The 25,228-nt window shown below is 46.9% G+C and overlaps 1 protein-coding gene across 1 annotated transcript in view; it reads left to right on the forward strand.

Moving 5' to 3' along the window:
* The window catches only part of snx18a (sorting nexin 18a), a 27,775-nt gene continuing 2,547 nt past the window's right edge, over positions 1 to 25,228 (forward strand). The window contains exon 1 of the mRNA XM_056296882.1: positions 1 to 1,870. Within this exon, the coding sequence (XP_056152857.1) occupies positions 322 to 1,870 (1,549 nt within the window). The 5' untranslated portion in view covers positions 1 to 321. The remainder of the gene's footprint in view (positions 1,871 to 25,228) is intronic.

Below are 25,228 nucleotides of genomic sequence, written 5' to 3' on the forward strand. Positions count from 1 at the left end.
GCCCCTCAGACGCGCGTGATCGCAGAACTGGAGAGTTACACCGTAACAAAACAAAATAGAAACTTCAAAGGATTCCGCGGCGAAACGGATACAAACGAAGTAACGTCACACTCGGAGGGACCACCTGGGAGCGGATACAGCCCGGGCTCCTCACGCGCCTTGCGATTTGTAAGTTTGCGGGCGGAGTTGCGGTAGTTTGTGGGCTAACTGACCAGACAGACAGACAGGCGGACGGACAGACAGGCGGGCGGACGGACAGACAGGCGGGCGGACGGACAGACAGCCAGCCGGCCGGTCGCTGTGTGGACATTCTCCGCGATCATGGCGCTGAAAGCGAGGGCGCTGTACGACTTCAACTCGGAGAACCCGGGGGAGATCTCGGTGAGGGAAAACGAGATTGTGACTTTGTACAGCGAGCAGGACATTGAAGGCTGGTTCGAGGGGGCGAACAGCAAAGGGGAGAGGGGGCTCTTCCCCGCGTCCTACGTGGAGATCCTGAGGAGCGACGCCGCCTCCTCCTCCTCCTCCTCCTCCGCGCTCAATAACAACACCACCGCCACATCTGGGGAGACTTACCAGGACTCCCGGTACGCCAATATCCCGACCGGAGGCTTCGACGCCTCGTATAAACCCCAGAACAAAGTTGAGAACTTCTCTAAAACACCAACAGCAGCACCTGGATTCTCCACTTTCTCCGCACCGGTGGTCCAACAACACCAACAACAGCACATTTATCAGCAGACCAGCCAAGGCAGTGATGATGACTGGGACGACGACTGGGACGACAGCTCCACTGTTGCAGATGAACCGGGAACTCTGGGCGGTGGGTATCATGATTTCGATGGCAACGGGCCGTCCACTTACAGAGTGTCCACATCCCCCATGTCAAGAGGCGGTAACGCACAGCACGCAAAAAGTTCTGCCACCGTCAGTAGGAACCTGAACCGGTTTTCCACCTTTGTGAAGTCCGGAGGGGAAGCGTTTGTGCTGGGCGAAGCATCTGGCTTTGTGAAGGATGGGGATAAGATCTGTGTGGTGATGGGTCAGTATGGCCCAGAGTGGCAGGAGAACCCCTATCCGTTTTCTTGTACAATTGACGACCCCACCAAACAGACCAAGTTCAAAGGAATGAAAAGCTACATCTCCTACAAGCTGACACCCACCCACACGCAGAACCAGGTGAACAGGCGGTATAAGCACTTTGACTGGCTTTATGCCCGGCTGGTGGAGAAATTCCCAGTGATCTCGGTGCCCCACATCCCCGAAAAGCAGGCCACGGGGCGCTTTGAGGAGGACTTCATTTCCAAGAGGAGGAAGGGTCTCATATGGTGGATGAACCACATGACCAGCCACCCCGTCCTAGCCAGGTGCGATGTGTTCCAGCACTTCCTCACCTGCAGCAGTACGGATGAGAAAGCCTGGAAGCAGGGCAAGAGGAAGGCTGAGAAGGACGAGATGGTGGGGGCCAACTTCTTCCTCACCATCAGCACCCTGGCCGCCCCGCTCGACCTCCAGGAGGTGGAGAGCAAAATAGACGGCTTCAAGGCCTTCACCAAGCGAATGGACGATGGCACCCTGCAGCTCAACGCCACCATTAACGAGTTCGCCCGCAAGCAGATCAGCGGCTTTAAGAAGGAGTACCAGAAAGTGGGGCAGTCTTTCAAGGTCCTGAGCCAGGCCTTCGAAATGGACCAGCAGGCATACTCTGCTGGGCTCAACCAAGCCATCTCCTTCACCGGGGAGGCCTATGAGGCCATTGGTGACTATTTTGCCGAGCAGCCCAGCAAGGACCTCGACCCAATCATGGATTTGTTGGTGCTCTACCAGGGCCACCTAGCAAACTATCCTGATATCATCCACGTCCAGAAAGGTAAAAGATAAAGATAGCCGTCCTCATACATACTCGTAGTCCACTCTTTACTGTACGGAGTACACCCGTGTGCATTTTATGCATCGATTATGGCCTCCGCAGCAGCCAACTAGGTTGTGTGACAGATGTCTCTTGGTTTATGTAAAACAAACGGCTTGTTGCCCAACTTCATTATGCACTGAATTCCTGCAGGCCTTGTAACACGACAAGTAAGGTCCACGTAGGATTATTACAACCACAGTCTTGTGAAAGACGTTTTGCTTAACAAAACACGTAAAAAAGCAACCGGTATGTAGATGAATAGCGGGTAAATGGAGAATAACTCAATATGTATGCTGGGATATGTAAGGAGAAGCGCGAGTTGATACAAAATCCAGATAACATACACAATAACCACGTTGTCAGTTGGAATACTAGGCCAGCACAGACATACCTTGTCTTAAACCTGGTAAACAAAGGTGTTTAAAAAGGGGGGGGGGGGGTCATTATGGTCACCAAATAGATGGAAAAAAAATTAACCCTGGACAAAGATAGGTGGAAGAGTCAAGTGAGAAGCGTCAGGTAAACTGATAAGGGCCTTTGCTGGCCATGCAAGAGAATTTGTTTGCGTCTGTTGGTGGCGGTTGCCTGACCCGACGCCAGCGGGGTGGAAGCTGAAAACGCTGATGGGCCTGTGCAGCACAAACGAGGGGGTGTTTGCTTTGGGATATCAAACCACGTGGACCTCCCTCTACCTTTTACTCCGGCCCCCCGTGTCACACGGGTGTCGTCCGTTTGGCTGACGTGTTGTGTTTGATTTTCCATGGCTGGTGACCTATTAAGGACGACGGCTGGAAAATTGACCCCCCCCCCACCACCACCACCACCACCATCACCTGTATGTGCCACCACTGACCCGAAACTGATGTGCAGCTCATTTAACTCAGCGTTTCATAATGAGATAAGTGATGCTGTCATAACCCGGTTTCCACACAAAGCCCGTGTTGACTCTCCCACACGAAGAGCCGTGATTGTTCCCTTTGTGTGGTGAAAATGTCACTCCATGAGAGACGGCACTGTACTTTACTGTAGATGGAGGCACGCTCTGCTGTTTACAATACAAAAACAAAATGCAACACACTCGCAGCCCTATGGAGGGAACGGCAAAATATGTGTGTGAATGGAGCATGTCAAATCGAACCGAATTCATCTGTGTCTGTAGCATTAAGGCTGTCAGCTTGCTGACTGCATCGCCAACTCTCCATATGCACTGCTGAGGCCTTCCCCCATGATGAACATCAACTTACCGAGGGGCTGTCGGTGGGAAACCGAGGACCTGACCCCGTGGCATATAGGTCACCGTATAGGACATAGGCCTACCATATACTGAACAGATTACAGGATAATGGTGACTAATCCTCTTCGTCCATGTATGTTATTTTCCCAGCACCCTACCTGACTGGGTTGTCATGGTTTCCTGGACCAGGCCAGAAAATTGACATTTTTGTCAACAAGCCACAGTAACTGGTGGTTTTCAAACTTTGCAGTTTAACCAGCCAAACTGATTGATAATGGAGCCTTTAAACAGTTACTAGTTTGCTGCCAACTTGGCTGGCGGAGCAGACGAACCTAAACGTACCAGCGGTGGGACTGGTAACGAGTGTTCGGGTTCCTCCTCAGCTGTTGTTTAGGCTATGGAAAGCCTGTTCTTGTTCTTCGAACACTGGGTATATTCAGTTGACTACAGGTCATTTGGGGGGAATCGGGAGATACTGTTTGTAACTGTTCCCAAATCGCACGGGGACACAGGCTTGCACATAGACCACACACAGACCAGATAAGCTGCTGGAGGCTTTCATCACCACAGTGTGATGAGTCCAGCCGGATGCTGTAGATAAGAAACGCTGACATGATTGTACTTGCTTTGCTAGCTGATCTTCTTAAAATCTGGGTTTTTTTTTTTTGGTTTTGAGAGCAGACGATGAACTGAGATGGGGCACCTCTAGAGTTGGGAGAGTCCCCCCCCCCTTTTCTCCCCAATTGTACCCAGCCAATTACCCCACTCTAACGAGCCGTCCCGGTCGCTGCTCCACCCCCTCTGCTGATCCGGGGAGGGCTGCAGACTACCACATGCCTCCTCCCATACATGTGGAGTCGCCAGCCGCTTCTTTTCACCTGACAGTGAGGAGTTTCACCGGGGGGACGTAGTGCGGGGGAGGATCACGCTACTCCCCCCGGTTCCCCCTCCCTCCCGAACAGGCGCCCCGCCCGACCAGAGGAGGCGCTAGTGTAGTGACCAGGACACATGCCCACATCCGGCTTCCCACCCACAGACACGGCCAATTGTGTCTGTAGGGACGCCCGACCAAGCCGGAGGTAACACGGGGATTCGAACCGGTGATCCCCGTGTTGGTAGGCGACGGAATAGACCGCTGCGCTACCCGGACGCCAAAGGGGGGTCCGGGTTGGGCGTTGGGAGATTGAAGTTTGAGACTGAGGGAGAGCGGGTTGGGAGCAGTCGGGAGATCTGTGACTGAACTGAGTAACGGGGAAGCTGGCATGCAGCTCGTTCATGCTTCTAGATTAAATAATGTTCACATTTTGTTTTAAACTAGATTTAGGCCATTCAGCCCAGGTATGGTCCCCAGACCTGCTAGCGGGTCTGTTATGAGAACGGTAAAACCTGTGCTGTTTGATGACCCTTTACCTCCGCTGGTGTACCGTTGAATAATCCATCACAGCTCATTCGTTGGGAAGCTGAAGGGACAAACACAACAACCACAGCTTAATTTGCTCCGTCATCCACCTCATGAGTCTCGCAAATTAGTTGTTGCCCAGTCATGCTTCTTGACCGGCTGCCAATTAGTGAGCCAATATTCACTGTAGGCTATTAAAAACCACGATCCATGAATTCATGACAGGACAGCTGATTTGATGACACCAGCTTCATACGTTTGTATTGATGGAACTGCCGCCGATGTTTCAGTAACCCGAGGCAGACATTTGATGGACAAGGAAATGTCTCCTTGTTGTTTGTTTTGTTTGGGTTTTCTTTTTTACATTTTCCACCTCTTTTCAAACTCATACTCTCCCTGTAGGGAATAACTCTCTATTCATGAAGCGGACAGTCACTGTCTTTAGTCCGCAAATGTCAGTCAAGAATCCTCCAGCAAAATCTCAAAAAGCCCCCCGTACGGCGATGACCTGCCTCTAACCAGGGCTGGATGTGCTTGAAACAAGAGGACGGACCCTTTTAATGTAATGAGAGTGTACAAGTTGGCAGAGCAGAGTTCACTGACTCTTTATTGTGGTAAGACAATGCTGTGCAGCTGGCAGCTGAAACTCGGTACTGGAAAAACATAAAAGCCGGTAAACCTGCTGTGACACACCGACCCCTGTTGCCCCTCGGCGTAGGCATTTTGTCAGACCTTTCTATTCATCTCTTTCTCTCATGGTCTTTTGTCTGCTTTAGCCATCTCCACGCTTTCTCTCTCTATCTTTCTGCTGTGTGAATGAACAACTATTTCCTCTTAAATCCCTGCCGTCGACTGTCCTGCTCGTTACTCTTTATTTCTTATTAATTTAGGTTTCGACCGCCGACCGGCTTCTTAGCCAGACTGAGAAGCACCACGTCGAGGAAAATTCATCAGTGCTGCGAGTCTTCTAGACAGCAAGGCTTATTAGGGGTCTTCCAGTGAGACAGCTAAACGTCTAAACCAGTGGCCAGGCAGGCCACATCCTACTTGTCATAAACTAAAGTACACGTTTCCGCCACCCAAGTGGCTCATAAGAAATCCACTTCCCCTCATCATGCTGGCCATAAACGAGTACTCGCTCTCTCTCTCTCTCTCTCTCTCTCTCTCTCTCTCTCGCTCGCTCTCTCTCTCTCTCTCTCTCTCTCTCTCTCTCTCTCTCTCTCTCTCAATTCATATTCAAATGGCTTTATTGGCATGATGTAACAATGTACCTATTGCCAAAGCAAGTGTTTAAACATTGACAAAAGCTCAACATTAATTGGAAAACATTATTGAAAACAAAGAAACATATGCAGCAAAGAAACATAGTACAGCAAAGAAACATAGAACAGCAAAGAAACATAGTACAGCAAAGAAACATAGAACAGCAAAGAAACCTAGAACAGCAAAGAAACATAGCACAGCAAAGAAACCTAGAACAGCAAAGAAACATAGTACAGCAAAGAAACATATGCAGCAAAGAAACATAGTACAGCAAAGAAACATAGCACAGCAAAGAAACATAGAACAGCAAAGAAACATATGCAGCAAAGAAACATATGCAGCAAAGAAACATAGTACAGCAAAGAAACATAGTACAGCAAAGAAACATATGCAGCAAAGAAACATAGTACAGCAAAGAAACATAGTACAGCAAAGAAACATAGCACAGCAAAGAAACATAGCACAGCAAAGAAACATAGTACAGCAAAGAAACATAGCACAGCAAAGAAACATAGAACAGCAAAGAAACATATGCAGCAAAGAAACATATGCAGCAAAGAAACATAGTACAGCAAAGAAACATATGCAGCAAAGAAACATAGTACAGCAAAGAAACATAGTACAGCAAAGAAACATAGCACAGCAAAGAAACACAGTACAGCAAAGAAACATATGCAGCAAAGAAACATAGTACAGCAAAGAAACATATGCAGCAAAGAAACATAGTACAGCAAAGAAACATATGCAGCAAAGAAACATAGTACAGCAAAGAAACATATGCAGCAAAGAAACATAGTACAGCAAAGAAACATAGTACAGCAAAGAAACATATGCAGCAAAGAAACATAGTACAGCAAACAAAACTTGAACAGCAAAGAAACAGCACAGCAAAGAAACATATGCAGCAAAGAAACATAGTACAGCAAAGAAACATATGCAGCAAAGAAACCTAGAACAGCAAAGAAACATATGCAGCAAAGAAAGATATGCAGCAAAGAAACATAGTACAGCAAAGAAACATAGTACAGCAAAGAAACATAGTACAGCAAAGAAACCTAGAACAGCAAAGAAACATAGTACAGCAAAGAAACATAGTACAGCAAAGAAACATATGCAGCAAAGAAACATATGCAGCAAAGAAACATAGTACAGCAAAGAAACATAGTACAGCAAAGAAACATATGCAGCAAAGAAACATAGTACAGCAAAGAAACATAGTACAGCAAAGAAACATAGCACAGCAAAGAAACATAGTACAGCAAAGAAACATATGCAGCAAAGAAACATAGTACAGCAAAGAAACATAGTACAGCAAAGAAACATATGCAGCAAAGAAACATAGTACAGCAAAGAAACATACGCAGCAAAGAAACATATGCAGCAAAGAAACATAGTACAGCAAAGAAACATAGTACAGCAAAGAAACATACGCAGCAAAGAAACATATGCAGCAAAGAAACATAGTACAGCAAAGAAACATAGTACAGCAAAGAAACATATGCAGCAAAGAAACATAGTACAGCAAAGAAACATAGTACAGCAAAGAAACATAGCACAGCAAAGAAACATAGTACAGCAAAGAAACATATGCAGCAAAGAAACATAGTACAGCAAAGAAACATAGTACAGCAAAGAAACATATGCAGCAAAGAAACATAGTACAGCAAAGAATAGTACAGCAAAGAAACATATGCAGCAAAGAAACATAGTACAGCAAACAAAACTTGAACAGCAAAGAAACATAGCACAGCAAAGAAACATATGCAGCAAAGAAACATATGCAGCAAAGAAACATAGTACAGCAAAGAAACATAGCACAGCAAAGAAACATAGAACAGCAAAGAAACATAGAACAGCAAAGAAACATATGCAGCAAAGAAACATATGCAGCAAAGAAACATATGCAGCAAAGAAACATAGTACAGCAAAGAAACATATGCAGCAAAGAAACATATGCAGCAAAGAAACATAGTACAGCAAAGAAACATAGTACAGCAAAGAAACATATGCAGCAAAGAAACATAGTACAGCAAACAAAACTTGAACAGCAAAGAAACATAGCACAGCAAAGAAACATATGCAGCAAAGAAACATAGTACAGCAAAGAAACATATGCAGCAAAGAAACCTAGAACAGCAAAGAAACATATGCAGCAAAGAAACCTAGAACAGCAAAGAAACATATGCAGCAAAGAAAGATATGCAGCAAAGAAACATAGTACAGCAAAGAAACATAGTACAGCAAAGAAACATAGTACAGCAAAGAAACCTAGAACAGCAAAGAAACATAGTACAGCAAAGAAACATAGTACAGCAAAGAAACATATGCAGCAAAGAAACATATGCAGCAAAGAAACATAGTACAGCAAAGAAACATAGTACAGCAAAGAAACATATGCAGCAAAGAAACATAGTACAGCAAAGAAACATAGTACAGCAAAGAAACATAGCACAGCAAAGAAACATAGTACAGCAAAGAAACATATGCAGCAAAGAAACATAGTACAGCAAAGAAACATAGTAGAGCAAAGAAACATATGCAGCAAAGAAACATAGTACAGCAAAGAATAGTACAGCAAAGAAACATATGCAGCAAAGAAACATAGTACAGCAAACAAAACTTGAACAGCAAAGAAACATAGCACAGCAAAGAAACATATGCAGCAAAGAAACATAGTACAGCAAAGAAACATAGTACAGCAAAGAAACATATGCAGCAAAGAAACATAGAACAGCAAAGAAACATATGCAGCAAAGAAAGATATGCAGCAAAGAAACATAGAACAGCAAAGAAACATATGCAGCAAAGAAACATATGCAGCAAAGAAACATAGCACAGCAAAGAAACATATGCAGCAAAGAAACAGAACAGCAAAGAAACATATGCAGCAAAGAAAGATATGCAGCAAAGAAACATATGCAGCAAAGAAACATAGTACAGCAAAGAAACATATGCAGCAAAGTAACATAGTACAGCAAAGAAACATATGCAGCAAAGAAACATATGCAGCAAAGAAACATAGTACAGCAAAGAAACATATGCAGCAAAGAAACATATGCAGCAAAGAAACATAGTACAGCAAAGAAACATATGCAGCAAAGTAACATAGTACAGCAAAGAAACATACGCAGCAAAGAAACATATGCAGCAAAGAAACATAGTACAGCAAAGAAACATATGCAGCAAAGTAACATAGTACAGCAAAGAAACATAGCGCAGCAAAGAAACAGTACAAAACAAAAGAACATACCGTCATCGAATATGGCAGAATCGTGTCAGGTGATTGTCACTCACTGTCCCTCACTTTATGGCAGGCAGCAATATAGACCATCCCTCACTTTATGGCAGGCAGCAATATAGACTGTCCCTCACTTTATGGCAGGCAGCAATATAGACTGTCACTCACTGTCCCTCACTTGATGGCAGGTAGCAATATAGACTGCCCCTCACTTTATGGCAGGCAGCAATATAGACTGTCCCTCACTTTATGGCAGGCAGCAATATAGACTGTCCCTCACTTTATGGCAGGCAGCAATATAGACTGTCACTCACTGTCCCTCACTTGATGGCAGGCAGCAATATAGACTGCCCCTCACTTTATGGCAGGCAGCAATATAGACTGTCCCTCACTTTATGGCAGGCAGCAATACTATAGACTGCTGCTGGTAGTTTTTCTTCATCCGATAGGTTAAGAAAACCTTTTGTTATTATGAATTGTATAAAACGTGCTTCTCTAAGATGTTTATATTTTCCACATGTGGTGAGGAAGTGTAGCTCTGTTTCAGGCTCACTGAGGGTGCAGTGATGATGATGAAGATGAAGATGATGAGGGTGCAGTGACAGCACAGCCTTTGCTCTGCAGGGAGCAGGTTTTCCTGTGTACCCCCTTTTCAATAGCAAGACTATGCTCACTCAGTCTGCACACAGTCAAGCTTCTTTTTAGTTGGTGATCAGTCACCATGCTCACATCATCTGCTATGGTGGACTGTCCATTTAGAGCCAGACAGCACTGCATGTTGCTCTGTGTTTGCCAGTGGGTGATGTAGTTTTGTTTTAACTGTTTGGTAGTTTGACTGGGTCTGATTGGTGATGTGTTGTGTTCCTGAGGTGTGTTAATAGAGCAGGTTTGTGTTCTCAGCCTCAGGACCAGGTGGTTAAGGGGGTTCCTATTACTATTCAGCACTTGGCATTGCAGGGCTTGGTGATTATACGACAGGGGATCACTTAGTTTTAGATGTGTCCAAAAGTGCTATTTTTTGTATTTTTAGTATTAGTCTCTCTCTCTCTCTCTCTCGCTCCATCCTCAGCGTTGGTCAGGTGTTGTAATTCCAGTTGCATCACCAGTACACTGACTAAGCAGAACATCATAAACTGAAAACCTTTTAAAAATCTGGAGGCCAGTGAACATGTACCATTACAGCCCAAAATCAACATTGAAAATTTTTTTTGTTTGGTTTTTTTTGCAAAACGCATAGCTATTACAGTAAAGGGAGTTAAACAGTATCAACACATATATGCAGCTTTTAACTCTTGGCTGTAGAATATTATAGAGTATAAAAAGCAGACCTTGCTAGGTGTCGTTTCCCATCCAGTGGCACTTTACTTGTGCCCCTGTCCATGGGGTTAGCGGTTGTGTCAGGAAGGGCATCAAACGTCACATTTGCCAAATCACTATGCGGACTGACAAGACCGCCATCAGTGCTGTGCCCTCATAGGGTACCGATGGAGGCTGTCAGGTCTGCTGTGGTGACTCCCGGGAGGCAGCGAACAAGCTGAAAGAAGAAAAAGAAGAAGCAGGAAGTTTTAGCCTAACATGGTCATGTCAGGCCAAAACTTAGTATGGGCTCAGCTTGCCTGACAGTGTGTCCTTTACCATGTGACTATTACACGTGTGTACATTGTGTTGATTCTGAAACAACATATTGTTCAGCCCTAGTCACTCACATCTAATCCTTGTCGTCTCCTGCACTCACTTTTAGAAGAAACACTTCAGCGTGGCTTATCAGTAAAACACACTCGCACTTAAAAATGCTCGTCAGTTCTATCGAGAGGCGAATTCCATTTTTAGAGTCCAGTATCTGTCTATATGTGACATGGACAGCAGACAGACGGGTTGTGATTTGTCCCTGCGCTCAGTGAAATATGAGCCTCCTCACAGAGGGACATAAATGTGCTGCTATTGATCGGCACCTCCGCAGAGGCGCCATTAGCTCATGCTAATATCATTAGCTATTAGCATGGAGGCTGTTTTGGCCAACGCTGATTCACTGGTAGCACATGTGGCTTTGCTTCGAAAATAGAAAATTGATTCTTGCCCAAAATGTCTTTATTTTTGTACTTCCTGACATGGCATTTGGGGAATTGTTTTCCTCTTTTCACTACTGAGACTGCATTAATGGGCTTTTAAACTGTGGTTTGACCACGAGTCACCGTATCTCAGTTGCTCTTGGAGTGAAGAGCCCACTGAAAACCCAGCATGGGTGTTTGAAGGGAAGAGGGGTTTGAAAATCTGCAACCGTCTGTGACCACATTTCCTTTTTAGAAACGCAAGAACAGCACATGTCCAACTGGAAACACCTGACGCGCGCTGTGGTTTTTAAGCGCAGCCCCAGCCTCGCTGCCCACCCGTTTGTGACGCTGTGGACGCTCAGACTCGGTCTCGTTAAGACGTTAATCCTGCCAGTTTAATCCATGAGAAAACTGGATGAAACGTCTTTCTCAGCAAAGAGGGAAGCGTATCGATGCAGAGTTTGAAGTGACATTGGAGTGAAAGAGGTTTTTGCTTTAGCCTAAATTAGGGATATACTGATACCTATTGTGCATTGGTACTGTTGGATATTGGGCTGATACCAGACTTAAATGGAGTGCTGGTACCAGAGATTTTACCCAAGACCAAACTCTGATCCAAAAGCCATGAGTAACATTTTATAAATAAATCAAAATGGTATTTTTTGGATGATGGGAGCCTATATTTCTTTAATGGTGGAAAACGGATTCTGTGTCAATTATTCTGTCCACTGACCCCAAACTAATGGTCTAAATCTGCACTGTTCAGCAAAAGTAATGGATCGGGTCAGCACTTGGTATCGGCCGATAGTTAAAGATGCATATTTTGAATCAGTATCAACAATGGGAAAGTGATACTGGTGCATCCCCAACTGAAGTTCCTCCCCTACACATAGCCTCATACACCCACATACACTCATACATATTCTTCTTTCTCCCTTTATCACTTCAACACATGGCTGGTTTTTTTTTTAGCCTCAAGTGGTTTTTACCATCACACTGAGTCTTGAAACGGTGGGGTGCAAAGAAAGGGTAACCACCAATTTTTAAAATGGCTTCAGGTTTTCTTCTGAGTCTGCTGTAAACAGTCTCTCTCCGTCAGCAAGACAGTCTGGTAGATGTGGGCTTTTTTCAGACGGTACGGTCGTTCTCGTCTCCCCTAATGCACCGATGGATGAACGAGGTGGAGGCGAGGGTCCAAGGTGGGGAGGGGGAAGGTGGTGGGTGGGGGGGGGTTGTTTGGGCTTGCTGCTTTTTGCTGGAGCCAGGTCAGAGGCGAGCGGTGGCTCGGTGTTGTGTAACGAGGCATTACGTAAGAGCTAGAATGGCTTCCTGCTGTCCGAAGCACGAGGGCTCTCGCTGCCACCACCGAGGCCCTTCACTGGCGGTCATCATGTGTGACGTGACACCATTCTGAGCAGCCTCTCTCTCCCTCCTCTCTCTCTCGCCCTCTCTCTCGCTCACTCGCTTGCTCACGCTCTCTCCCTCCCACTCCACTGCTCTCTCTTACTCTGTCTCTCTCACTCTCTCGCTCTCCTCTCTCACCCACTCTCTCTCTCGCCTTCTCTCGCTCTCTCTTCTCTCTCTCTCTCCTCTCTCTCGCTAGCTTTGGGTTGTGTGATGGAAGATAAACTCTTTCCTGGACACATTAACTTAAAGGAGCGACATTACAGTAAAAAAGCTGTCTATTTGCCTTTTGCTCGAGTTTGTTTTTTGTAAAAGAAAGTTCAATTCTCTTTGTCTCTCTCTCTCCCTCGCTCACAGACATATGTGACTGTGACGTAGGGTCAGGGCTGGGCTCAGGGCTGGGTTCAGGGCTGGGGTCAGGGCTGGGTTCAGGGCTGGGTTCAGGGTTGGGCTCAGGGCTGGGTTCAGGGCTGGGTTCAGGGCTGGGGTCAGGGCTGGGTTCAGGGCTGGGTTCAGGGCTGGGGTCAGGGCTGGGTTCAGGGTTGGGGTCAGGGCTGGGGTCAGGGCTGGGGTCAGGGCTGGGTTCAGGGTTGGGCTCAGGGCTGGGTTCAGGGCTGGGTTCAGGGCTGGGGTCAGGGCTGGGTTCAGGGCTGGGTTCAGGGCTGGGGCCTGGACGTTGTGCCTTTGCCCTGAAAGGTGATTATTTTAAAATGTGTGTGTGTTAAAGCGTTTTGTGTTCATTGTGACTGTAACTGTCAATCATTTTCTAGTTCAAAGTCCCAAGTTCAAGTTTTCATTTGTCACAAAATCACACGTTGTGCAGCGCTCAGGTAAATGCACAGTAGCATGCTCCCATGACTGTGCAGCGAAACACAAAGAACAAAACACAAATACAATACAATGCAACAGCCTGACGTAGAAAGAGGTGAGGTAGACGGTGCGATTCAAGTGTCCAGAAAACAGTCATCAATTTGTTTCAATTCTTTTATTGTCTTTTATTATTTTTTGGTTCGACAGTACAATAGTAAACTGCAGGGGTTGTTTACAGGTTATTAGTACAGTTGACCAGGGCGTCTGCGCGGCGTGGCGGTCTATTCCATTGCCTACCAACATGGGGATCGCTGGTTCAAATCCCCGTGTTACCTCCGGCTTGGTCGGGCGTCTCTACAGACACAACTGTCCGTGTCTGCGGGTGGGAAGCTGGATGTGGGTATGTGTCCCGGTCGCTGCACTGGCGCCTCCTCTGGTCGGTTGGGGCGCCTGTTCGGGGGGGAGGGGGAACTGGGGGGAATAGCGTGATCCTCCCATGCACTACGTCCCCCTGGTGAAACTCCTCACTGTCAGGTGAAAAGAAGCGGGTGGCGACTCCACATGTATCGGAGGAGGCATGTGGTAGTCTGCAGCCCTCCCTGGATCATGTGAGGGGGCGGAGCAGCGACCCGGATGGCTTGGAAGAGTGGGGTAATTGGCCAGGTACAACTCGGGAGAAAAGGCGCGGGGGGATCCAAAAACAAAGAAAATAAAATGAGTACAGTTGGCCTACATTACTTTAACAGGAAGAAGGAGTAGGATTTGTCTAGCAGTTTGTAAACACAATATTCAAAGTTGGCCCCTCCTCCCCGGCACAACGGCACCAGAAGGACACGCCCCCTGACCACATTTGCCAGAACACATCCCAGTGTACAGACCATCTCCGCGTTGCTCTTCATCCCCATCCTCTCCTTCAGTGCTCGCCAGCGGGGGAAAGCCAACCCCAGATTCACTCGTTTTGGAATGAGCTTTGTCCGCTTGGCGTTTCGCCTCGCTATGTTTGCCTCTTTACGGCGCTGTGTCCGCCATTGTCGTAGCTTCCACTTGGATGCATGCTTATGATCTCGATCTGGCACCTGGTCGCTACGTTATATAGAGTCCTGCTGCCCAAAGTAACGCCCAGAAATGTCCCGTACACAGCAAAATAAGAAAGTACAGGCCGAGGACAGGGTCTCTGCAGACACAGACACTGCCACACATGTCTAGTGGCTCATAAGTGAGGGATTATTTTTGTTTGAGTCTGTACATTGATCTTTAGGGAAAGCCTACTTGTTCTACCTTTAAAAGTGTCGATGGAGAAAATTCTTCCACTTCTGCCCATCAGCGGGCTTTTAAAACACAGGACAGCCCCAAGACATTTAAAGGACCATACCGCTGTATTTGCAAGTTTTATCCCTCTTACTGCAAAGTGAGTTTGCATCACATTACTCACAACCATTTTCCAAAAACAGAAGTTTCTCCAGCTAACATTTGTGTTAGCATGAAGAATTCACAGGCGTTTGAATTTTGTTTTTAAAACAATCTTTCTTCTTCTCTGCCAACCTCTTCCTCTGTATACTTTGTACTTCCTCATTCCACCACCAAGCCTCCTTGTCTTCCTTCCTCTGTCTGGATGACACACCAAGTACCTTCCTAGCTGTCCCCCTCACTATTTCTGCAGTGCTTGCCCAGCCATCCAGCAACTCTTCACTACCACTCAGTGCCTGTCTTAACTCCTGCCTGAACTCCACACAGCAGTCTTACTTCTTCAGCTCCTACCATTTGATCCTTGGCTCTGCCTTTACTCTAGTCCTCTTCTTGATCTCCAAAGTCATCCTACAGACCGCCATCCATCCGATGCTGCCTAGGTATGTTCTCCCCTGTCACCACCTTGCAGTCTCTGATCCCTTTCAGATCGCGCCTCCTGCATAAGCTAGTCCACCTGTGTGCAGCTTCCTCCGCTCTGATACGTCACCCTGTGTTCCTCCCTCTTCTTGATATGTATTCACCACAGCCATGTCCATCCTTTTCGCAAAATCCACCACCATCTGTCCTTCCACATTCCTCTCTTTGACACCATACCTGCCCATCAGTCCTGTTATCTTCACCAATATGCCCATTGAAGTCACTCCAATCACCACTCTCTCCTCCTTGGGTACACTCTCCACCACTTCTTCTTACTCTTCCAACTCACACCCAACTTGCGGGGCATATTCATTACATAACATTCATCATCACACCTTCGATTTCCAGCTTCATGTTCATCACGCTGTCTGACACTCTCTTCACCTCCGACACACTCTTGATATACTCTTCCTTCAAAATTACCCCTACCCAATTTCTCTTCCCATCCTCACCATGGTAGAAGAATTTGAACCCAAAAACCTCTGCACTTAATACCATTGTAAATTGGTGGTAAAGCTTAAGGTCCTTGGTCTTTGTTATTCCATCTGTAAGTGGTTATATGACTTTCTGACAGGCAGACCTCAGCCATGTGAGAAAAGACTGTAGAGTAGGGGATGACCCTGCAGTGCTCCTGTGTTGAGAACTATGGTAGATGAGTAGCTGGTACCCGCTCTCACTGTCTGTGTTGCCAAATATCTTAACAGGATAGTGAACTTTGCAGATGACACCACAGTAATTGGACTGATAAATGACAAAAACGAAGATGCCTATAGGAAGGAGGTGAGGGACCTATCCATATGGTGTCAAGATAAAAACCTCTCCCTAAATGCTGAGAAAACAAAGGAGATAATTGTTAATTTTAGGAAGTCCAAAACGGTTCAGACACCAGTTTATGTCAACAGTGTCCCTGTTGAAATTGTGAAGAACTTCAGATTTTCAGGCATTCAGATCTCAGACTCCCTCTCCTGGTCTCTAAACACCAATTGTGTCATTATTAATAAGAATGGATTAAATTTACATAGCACTTTATCTAGACACCCAAAGCGCTTCACATTGAAGGGGGAAACTCATCTCAAACACCACCAATGTGTAGCACCCACATGGGGGATGCATGCCAGCTATTTCGTGCCAGAACGCTCACCACACATCAGCTTGAGGTGGAGAGGGAGGAATCATTCAGCGAATTACACGGGGGATGATTAGGTGGCCAGATGGAGACAGCCAGGTTGGGAATTTTGCCAAGACATCGGGGGACCTCCTACTTGTTGTGACAAGTGCCCTGGGATCTTTAATGATCAGCGAGTCAGGACTTCGGTTTAATGTCTCATCCGAATGACGGCATCTCCTACAGCACAGTGTCCCCATCACTGCACTGGGATTTTTTTTTTTAACTAGGACCAGAGGGAAGACTGCCCTTACTGGCCCACCAACACCACTTCCAGCAGCAACTCAGGTTTCCCGGGAGGTCTCCCATCCAAGTACTAGCCAAGCCCATACTTGCTTAGCTTCCGTCATTTTGCAGAGCCAGGGTACATGTTGGTATTGCTACCGGCAAGAATGCACAACAGAGACTATACTTTCTGAGATGTCTTAAATTCAGAATGTCCACAAAAACTCTGGTCAGTTTCTATCAGACCACCATAGAGAGCATCCTTACTGGAATCATACTGGTGTGGTTTGACAACCTGACTGAACAGGAGCACAAACAACTGAGAAGCATAGTAAAAAACGGCTCCAGACATCATAGGAACAGCACTGCCACAGCTTCAGGACATTTACACCACCTGTTGCAGAAGGAAGGCCCTATGAATGACGGAGGACACCATCCACCCAGCACATGGCCTGTTTTCCTCCTTCCCTCAGGACAACACCAGCCGCCTCACAAACAGTTTTTACCCCCAGGAGGTTAGAATAATGAACAGTAGGCACCTTACATAAATTCAGTGATTTGTTATTTGTGGGATTTCTGATTTCTTATTTATGGTGTTGTATTACTTATTTTGTCGTTATTTATTATTTCCTCATATATAGTTTTAAGGGCTGAGCGAGCCAGGGTGGATGCATTTCATAGCATTTGAAGTACATGGTACTTTTTACAGCACGGTGGCGCAGTGGTTAGCATGGTCGCAGGTGGCGCAGCGGTTAGCGCGGTCGCGGGCGGCACAGTGGTTAGCATGGTCGTAGGCGGCACGGTGGCGCAGGGGTTAACGCAGTCACGGGCGGCACGGTGGTGCAGGGGTTAGCACGGTTGCGGGCGGCACAGTGGTTAGCATGGTCGCAGGCGGCACGGTTGCGCAGGGGTTAACGCAGTCACGGGCGGCACGGTGACGCAGGGGTTAGCACGGTTGCGGGCGGCACAGTGGCGCAGTGGTTAGCGCGGTCGCGAGCGGCACAGTGGTAGTGCGGTCACCTCACAGCAAGAAGGTCCTGGGTTCGAGCCTCGGGGTTGTCCAACCTTGGGGGTCGTCCCAGGTCGTCCTCTGTGTGGAGTTTGCATGTTCTCCCCGTGTCTGCGTGAGTTTCCTCCGGGGGCTCCGGTTTCCTCCCACAGTCCAAACACATGTAGGTCAGGTGAATCGGCTGTACTAAATTGTCCCTAGGTGTGTGTGTGTGTGTGTGTGTTTGGGCTCTGTGTAATGGCCTGGCAGCCTGTCCAGGGTGTTTCCCCGCCTGCCGCTCCAGCATCCCCGTGACCCTGAGAGCAGGATAAGCGGATCCGATAATGGATGGATGGATGGATGGATGGATGTTCACTGTGAAGGATGGGTATCTACCTCAAGCAAGTCTCTGCAAGTTGATTTTCATACCATACCGAAATGAATCTAAACCAGTGGCTGCCTGGAAGGAAGGAAGAACCCATTCAACAAAATCTTACCAACGACAGCATCCTGGAAAATGGTTTGAAATAATGTAAAGAATAAAAAAAAAGTATTAAAAGGAGTAAAACATGCAGAAACATCAGTATGGTCCTCTAAGGTGAGGGAATAAACACCTTTTGGACCGGCCTTTACGTCTTTGGACACAGAGTTTGTTCCCATGTCACTCACACACTCTGTGTCTCCGTCTCTCTATCCTCTGCTTTTCTTCGTCTTTCTCTGCGTCTCGTTCAGTCTGCTGTGCACTAAAGGAATTTCAAAGATCTGGGTTAAACTGCAGCTGAGGGAGAAACTGCCAGAAGGCAGGCTGCACTGACTGTTGGGGGGAGGGCGGCTGAAGCGTCCCCCCGCTTTCTTCTTTTAGTTTCCTTAAACGAATTGTCAGCATTTTTTTTTTTTTTTGCCTGCCTCTCTCTCTCTGCGCTGTTGTCTACGGTATACAGCCTGGCCTCTCCGCCATCAGGGAGCAGTTCACTGAATCGTCTTTCCCGGACGTTGATGTGATACTTAGGAAATCCAGAAAGCTCAACCCGAGGTTGGACAGGAGCCAGGACGAGTGTGCAGTGTCAGCGCTGGTTTCACCAAGCGATGCGCCGCTGTGGCCTCACTTGTCAGGAACTCACAGCGGCGACTCACTCTTTCAGCTGACCATGATCCACGCTGACTCAGTCTGTGTAAAACGGCACCAAATCCCATGACGGGGGTGATATGGGAAGTCTGGCTGCATGCCTGAAGGTTACAAGTTAAAACTCCCGCTGTCTGACCCACACACCCACCCTGAAAACGCTTACATATAAACCCGTAGGGGAAATTCCACCGACTCTTTTGTTTTTACGGCGGGTACGGTTTCACCAGCGGTCGTTCTCTCCCTTGTTTTGAGGGATTGTAAAAAAAAAAAGACTCAAGCCGTCGTCATTCCATGGCACGACACACCTCTAAGCCTTTCTGTGGGAAACTATCTTGTGGGAAACTATCTTGTGGGAATAATATCTTGTGGGAATAATATCTTGTGGGAATAATATCTTGTGGGAGTAATATCTTGTCGGAATAATATTGTAAGTTAGCAAGCGTTTCTGCCACATGAAAGAGAAAAAGGTGGAGAGGCCCTATCCAGTCGTTTGTGGGAAAAAAACCCAAAACAAACCTGAGCCTACAGTCGGTGGCCTTTACCCCTACGTGTAGGCGGTGAGGGGTGGAATATTTCTTTGACCGTTTTATAGTCCTCTTTGTTTTTTCCTTTATAGAGAAAATGTGGGAGGAAAAATTAGTCACAACCCAGAAATGATTGTATTCTACACTACGGGGTAAATCCTACACATGTTTCTTATTTTACTTCTCCTAAAAAACTGTGTTGACATTTTTCACCTGACCCCCCCCCCCCCGCCCCCCCAAGCCTAATAGTAGGTTCCTAATAATCTCTGCGTTGCACTGTGACTAGGCAACGTGGGTTAACCTTGATGCTTGTTTGACTTTTCTTTGCAGTCAGTTCAGATGGTGCCTGGCCACGTCTAGCGTTTCAGTGCCGTGTTCATCTCATTTCCACTTTAGCCAGTTCAAACAGTCGTACGCGTGATTACAGAAGAGAACTGTAGTGGGCGAAGGCGAAGCCTTGTGACTGGAGAAGACGCTCCTGCCCAGACAGCATCCGGATGTGGGCCACTTCAGGCAGTGATGCGGCACTGACGGCCTTCTTCTGGCCCTGACAAAATGGATGTGAGGCTGAAGTGGCCCACATGTATAATAGCAAATATGGCCCAAATATGCCACATCACATGTGGGCCTTTTTTGGCAAAGATGTGGTGCTCTGGGCAACATGTGATCTGGATGTGAGCCTGAAGTGGCCCGTGTGGTAAATGGTGAATATGGCCCAAATATCACAAATCAAATATGGGCCACCTTTGGCAAATATGTGGCACATGCGGCATTGCTATGGCTTGGTTCTGGTCCAGGTCTGGCAAACAGGAGCATACCGCCTAGGTGCCATCATTCCACGCGGTATGTGGGCCAGTTGAAGTGTCGGTCGTGGGACGAGTCCGGGCCACAGCAGTTTTGCTATCTGGGTGTATAACCACAGGAAGTCACAATAGATGCCAGCAATAGCCACACTTCCCACTGAAGAGGCCTTCGTCTTTACATCGATAACATTCTTCTTTTTTTTTTCTTTGGATCCCCCCCCCCTCTTTTTCTCCCAAATTGTACTTGGCCAATTACTCAACTCTCCGAGCCATCCCGGTCACGGTTCCACCCCCTCTGCCGATCCGGGAAGGGCTGCAGACTACCACATGCCTCCTAGCGCATGGGAGGATCATGCTATTCCCCCAGTTCCCCCTGCCCCCTGAACAGGCGTACCGACTGACCAGAGGAGGCGCTAGTACAGCGACCAGGACACATGCCCACATCCGGCTTCCCACCCGCAGACACGGCCCATTGTGTCTGTAGGGACGCCCGACCAAGCCGGAGGTAACAGGGATTCAAACCGGCGATCCCCGTGTCGGTAGACAATGGAATAGACCGCTACGCTACCCGGACGCCCCATCAGTAACTTTCTTTAATGAATCCCTTTGATTTACAATGAATGAGGAGTAAATATTAGTCACGCCAGTGTCAACAAAATAACTAAAGTCTAAATGTACTTCATCAGTTCGCCCCTTTCTGACTAGACCAAGCTAGACTAGCTTGGTCTAGTCAGAAAGGGGCGAACTGATGAAGCCTCTTGGATGAGAGGCGAAACGTCTTCACGGATATATACCAAGTCCAGTTGCACTCGATTCAGTTCCTTTGGATAAACATGACCTGGATGAATGAGAACATTCACAGACACTTATGTACATGCAATATTTCAGTTTTTTATTTTTAATAAATTTGAAAAAATTTCTTCAAAACCTTTTTCGCTTTGTCGTTATGGGGTACTGTATGTAGATTGATGAGGAAAAAAAAGGAATTTAATCCATTTTGGAATAAGGCTGTAACATAACAAAATGTGGGGAAAGTGAAGGGGTGTGAATGCCTTCCGGATGCACTGTAGAGGAGCAATTACGCAACTCTAATACACTGAATGGCTGTGGTTACAAAAATGCCTGTGGGAAAAGGTGTCAAATATGGCGTTTTTAATATAATAAAATTGCAGAAAGCATCACTTAAGTCATTGTATTTGACCCCATCTACAGTTCCCAGATAAAAAAGCTGTCTGAGAACTTATATCCCTCCTTTCTGGCCGGACCGCAACAGCGGGACGAGCTCTACACGTGTGTTTGTCCATGAGTGAGTGAGTGACTGAATGAGTGATGGGGTTTCACCGTCAGTCGGATGTCTGAGTTGGCCGTTTCCCCGTTGGATGTTGCTCTTTCAAAAGGAATCGGCGCGGCACCTTTCTATTACGTCCTCAGCTGTTCACGGAACCGATGTCAAAACAGCCGCTTTTTAAATGGAGTCGCGCAAAAACAGCCATTTGATAAATGTAGTCGTGGGCGTCCGGGTAGCGTAGCGGCCTATTCCGTCGTCTGCCAACGTGAGGATCGCCGGTTTGAATCCCCGCGTTGCCTCCGGCTTGGTCAGGCGTACAGACACAATTGGCTATGTCTGCGGATGAGAAGCCGGATGTGCCCTTACAAAAGAATAGTATACTTGAATTTTATTTTATTAAGTAAACTCCAAGTAAAGTTCAAGTGTATGTACTAGTAGTATACATGTAAGTATACTTAAGTATAAGTTTGTTTATTATATCTCTGATAAGTACTTAAAAAGTAAACTGAAAGTATACTCACTGTACTAATAGCAGCACAATTGAATAAACTACTTTTTTGTAAGTGTGGGCATGTGTCCCGGTTGCTGCACTAGCGCCTCCTCTAGTTGGTCGGGGCACCTGTTCGGGGAGGGGGGGGAATAGTGTGATCCCCCCACGCACTACGTCCCCCTGGTGAAACTCCTCACTGTCAGGTGAAAAGAAGAGGCTGGTGACTCCACCTGTATGGGAGGAGGCATGTGGTAGTCTGCAGCCCTCCCCTGATCGGCAGAGGAGGGTGGAGCAGCGACCGGGACGGCTTGGAGAGCGGGGTGACTGGCCGGGAACAACTGGGGAGAAAAAGGGGGGGGGGATAAATGTAGTCGTGGTGCAGCCATACATGAGGTTTTAACCTAGTCCTGTTTACTAGCAGTTTGTCTACAGGCACATTTTGCAATACGCAGAAGAAGAAAAGCGTGTGATATGTGTGAAAATGAGAGGGTGTAGAAAGCATGGCGTCGCAGCCCTCGAACACTAGCAGACGCCACCACGCAGGCAGCAGCGCCTGCCGCAGCCCTTTCGGTTCTAGAGGAAACCCACAGGCTCACACATCATCCCCGGAACAACACCGGTGACACAAACCCTTCCACTACAATCCGTGTCAAACCCTCGTGGGGGGGGAAATGGCGTCCCGTGAGAAAACGTGTAAAGCACACTCAAGTCCAACAAGGTTTACTTATCTTTGGGGGACTAAAAGTATATTTGTAAGGGTATAGACCACGTCAAATATTTACGGAGTCAAAGTTTCGTTTTAAGTACAGGTATCCGCCTCTGTTGTTGTTACTACCTGACGCAAAAGTCGTAAGAGTGCAAGTTTTAAGTTTGTTATTCTTAAGTTTACATTTTGCAAGGACAACAAAAGAGAATTAAAAGTTTATCTGCCTATATTTACTTTAAAAGAGGAATACTAAAAGTGCACTGACGTAAACTTCTCTTTTCTAAAGGAAGGTACGATAAGTAGTGCTGCCATTTGGTGTTTTTTTTACATCTATAACTGTTACATATATTTATGTAATATATGGAGATATTATATATATATATATATATATATATAGATAGATATATATAAACACAAATACAGGAAAAAAAGTTGTAATGCATTACGGTACAGGCCTGTTTTGTGCGTCGTGCACTCATCAGCTGCTAATGAGTGCACGACACACGAAACAGGCCTGTATTTGTGTTGATATTCCGCTTCGCATTAGTTGAGCACTTATAACAACATTGACCGTTTCGGAAAAAAACACTATATATATACATGTATATATGTATATATATACATATATATATATACATACACACATATATATACATATATACATGTGTGTGTATATATATATATATATATATATATATATACACATGTATATATATACACATGTATATGTATATATATACACACACATATATATACATACGTATATATATATACATATACATACATATACATATATATATGTGTGTGTGTGTGTGTATGTATATATGTATGTATGTATGTATAGATAGTATCTCCATGCTTGAGGTTTCAGTTCAGCCCAAGCCCCCTGATGTTCGTCAGATTGGTTGGTGAAGGGGGGGCGCCCCAGTGGTTCACCTGGTAGGGTGGTACCACATAAGGCTGAGTCCTTATCGCAGTGGCCTGGGTTTGAATCCAGCCCTTTGCTGCATGTCATCCCCTCTCTCTCCCCTGCCTTTGCTGTCTCTCTCTCTACTGTTGCTGTTAAAATAAAGCAGAGAGGGCGTCCGGGTGGCGTGGCGGTCTACTCCGGTCTACGTCCCCCTGGCGAAACTCCTCACTGTCAGGTGAAAAGAAGCGGCTGGCGACTCCACATGTATGGGAGGAGGCATGTGGTAGTCTGCAGCCCTCCCCGGATCGGCAGAGGGGGTGGAGCAGAGACCGGGACGGCTCATAAAATAGGGTAATTGGACAAGTGCAATAGGGGAGAAAAAGGAGGAAAACCCCCCCCCCCAAAAAAAAGAAGGCAGAAAAAAGCTTGTTGGTGATAGTTTGGTGATAGTTTGGATTGGTCAACAGGTTTGAATGAGGAACCAGATGTTTTCACTGGACCTCTACAAGTCTTTCACACAGTCAGGCCGGAGCAGAGATGTTGGCGTGCCGGGCGTCAACGTTCTGCTTCTTACTCAAACAGGGATCAAGCTTTTCTAGTAGTGCTCAGTTAAACAATTCCTGTTAACACGGTGACAGCCGCAGGCGAGGCGGTGCCTGCTCGTCATGTCTCTGTTTACTGGCTGTGCAGCCACCTCAGAGAAAAGCAGGCTGGAAACCTTCACACCTACGCAAAAAAAACCCCAAAAAAAACCCCAACTCTTCGCACGCAGTTGGTCACACACACTTTGTTCTGCCTGTGAGAAAGACAGAGGGACTAAAAATGACACGGCCTCTATTCCTGAGTCACGTTCTGCTTTCCAAAACATCAGAACGGTGAGCGGCAAAAAGCACGAGCCTAAACCGGCGTGTGCTCTTTAAAAATAGCAACACATTTGTGAGGTTTTTAAGGAGCAAGAAAGTCCCTTTAGTGGTTTACGAGGCCCCTGATTGGACCAAATGTATCTAGAGATATTCTTAGATTTGGACAACGTGCTTCAACACATTCTCTGACTACTCTCAGATGTGCTGGTTCTGCTTATCAGGGACTTTGAAAGTGCACTTCAGGGGCGTCCGGGTAGCGTGGCAGTCTATTCTGTTGCCTAGCAACAAGGGGACCGCCGGTTCGAATCCCCGTGTTGCGTCCGGCTTGGTCGGGCGTCCCTACAGGCACAATTGGCCGTGTCTGCGGGTGGGAAGCCGGATGTGGGTATGTGTCCTGGTCGCTGCACTAGCGCCTCCTCTGGTCAGTTGGGGCACCTGTTCGGGGGGGAGGGGGAACTGGGGGGAATAGCGTGATCCTCCCACACGCTACGTCCCCCCGGTGAAACTCCTCACTGCCAGGTGAAAAGAAGCGGCTGGTGACTCCACGTGTATGGGAGGAGACGTGGTAGGGTGGAGCCCTCCCCGGATCGGCAGAGGGGGTGGAGCAGAGACCGGGGCGGCTCGGAAGGGCGGGGTAACTGGATGGGTACAACTGACAACTGGGGAGAAAAAAGGGGGGGGAAATCAAAAAAAAAAGAAAGAAAGCGCACTTCACGATAAGGATTGTGAAACTATTGTTGGTCAAGCCCTAAAAGTCACCCATCCTCCTTTACAGCTTTGGTTTGTGTTCTTCTTCTTGGCTTTAGCACCAAAGAATGTCCAAGGTGACTGGCAAGCTCCGCTGTTTTCAAACTTAACCTCGCGTTGCACTGGACATGAAACCCACTTCCTTCTTTAAGAGGGTGAGGCAACCCTGCACCTGGTTTCCCACACCGGTGGGCAAAG

The sequence above is a fragment of the Lampris incognitus genome, chromosome 1 (assembly GCF_029633865.1).
Source record: "Lampris incognitus isolate fLamInc1 chromosome 1, fLamInc1.hap2, whole genome shotgun sequence".
Lineage (NCBI taxonomy): Eukaryota > Metazoa > Chordata > Actinopteri > Lampriformes > Lampridae > Lampris > Lampris incognitus.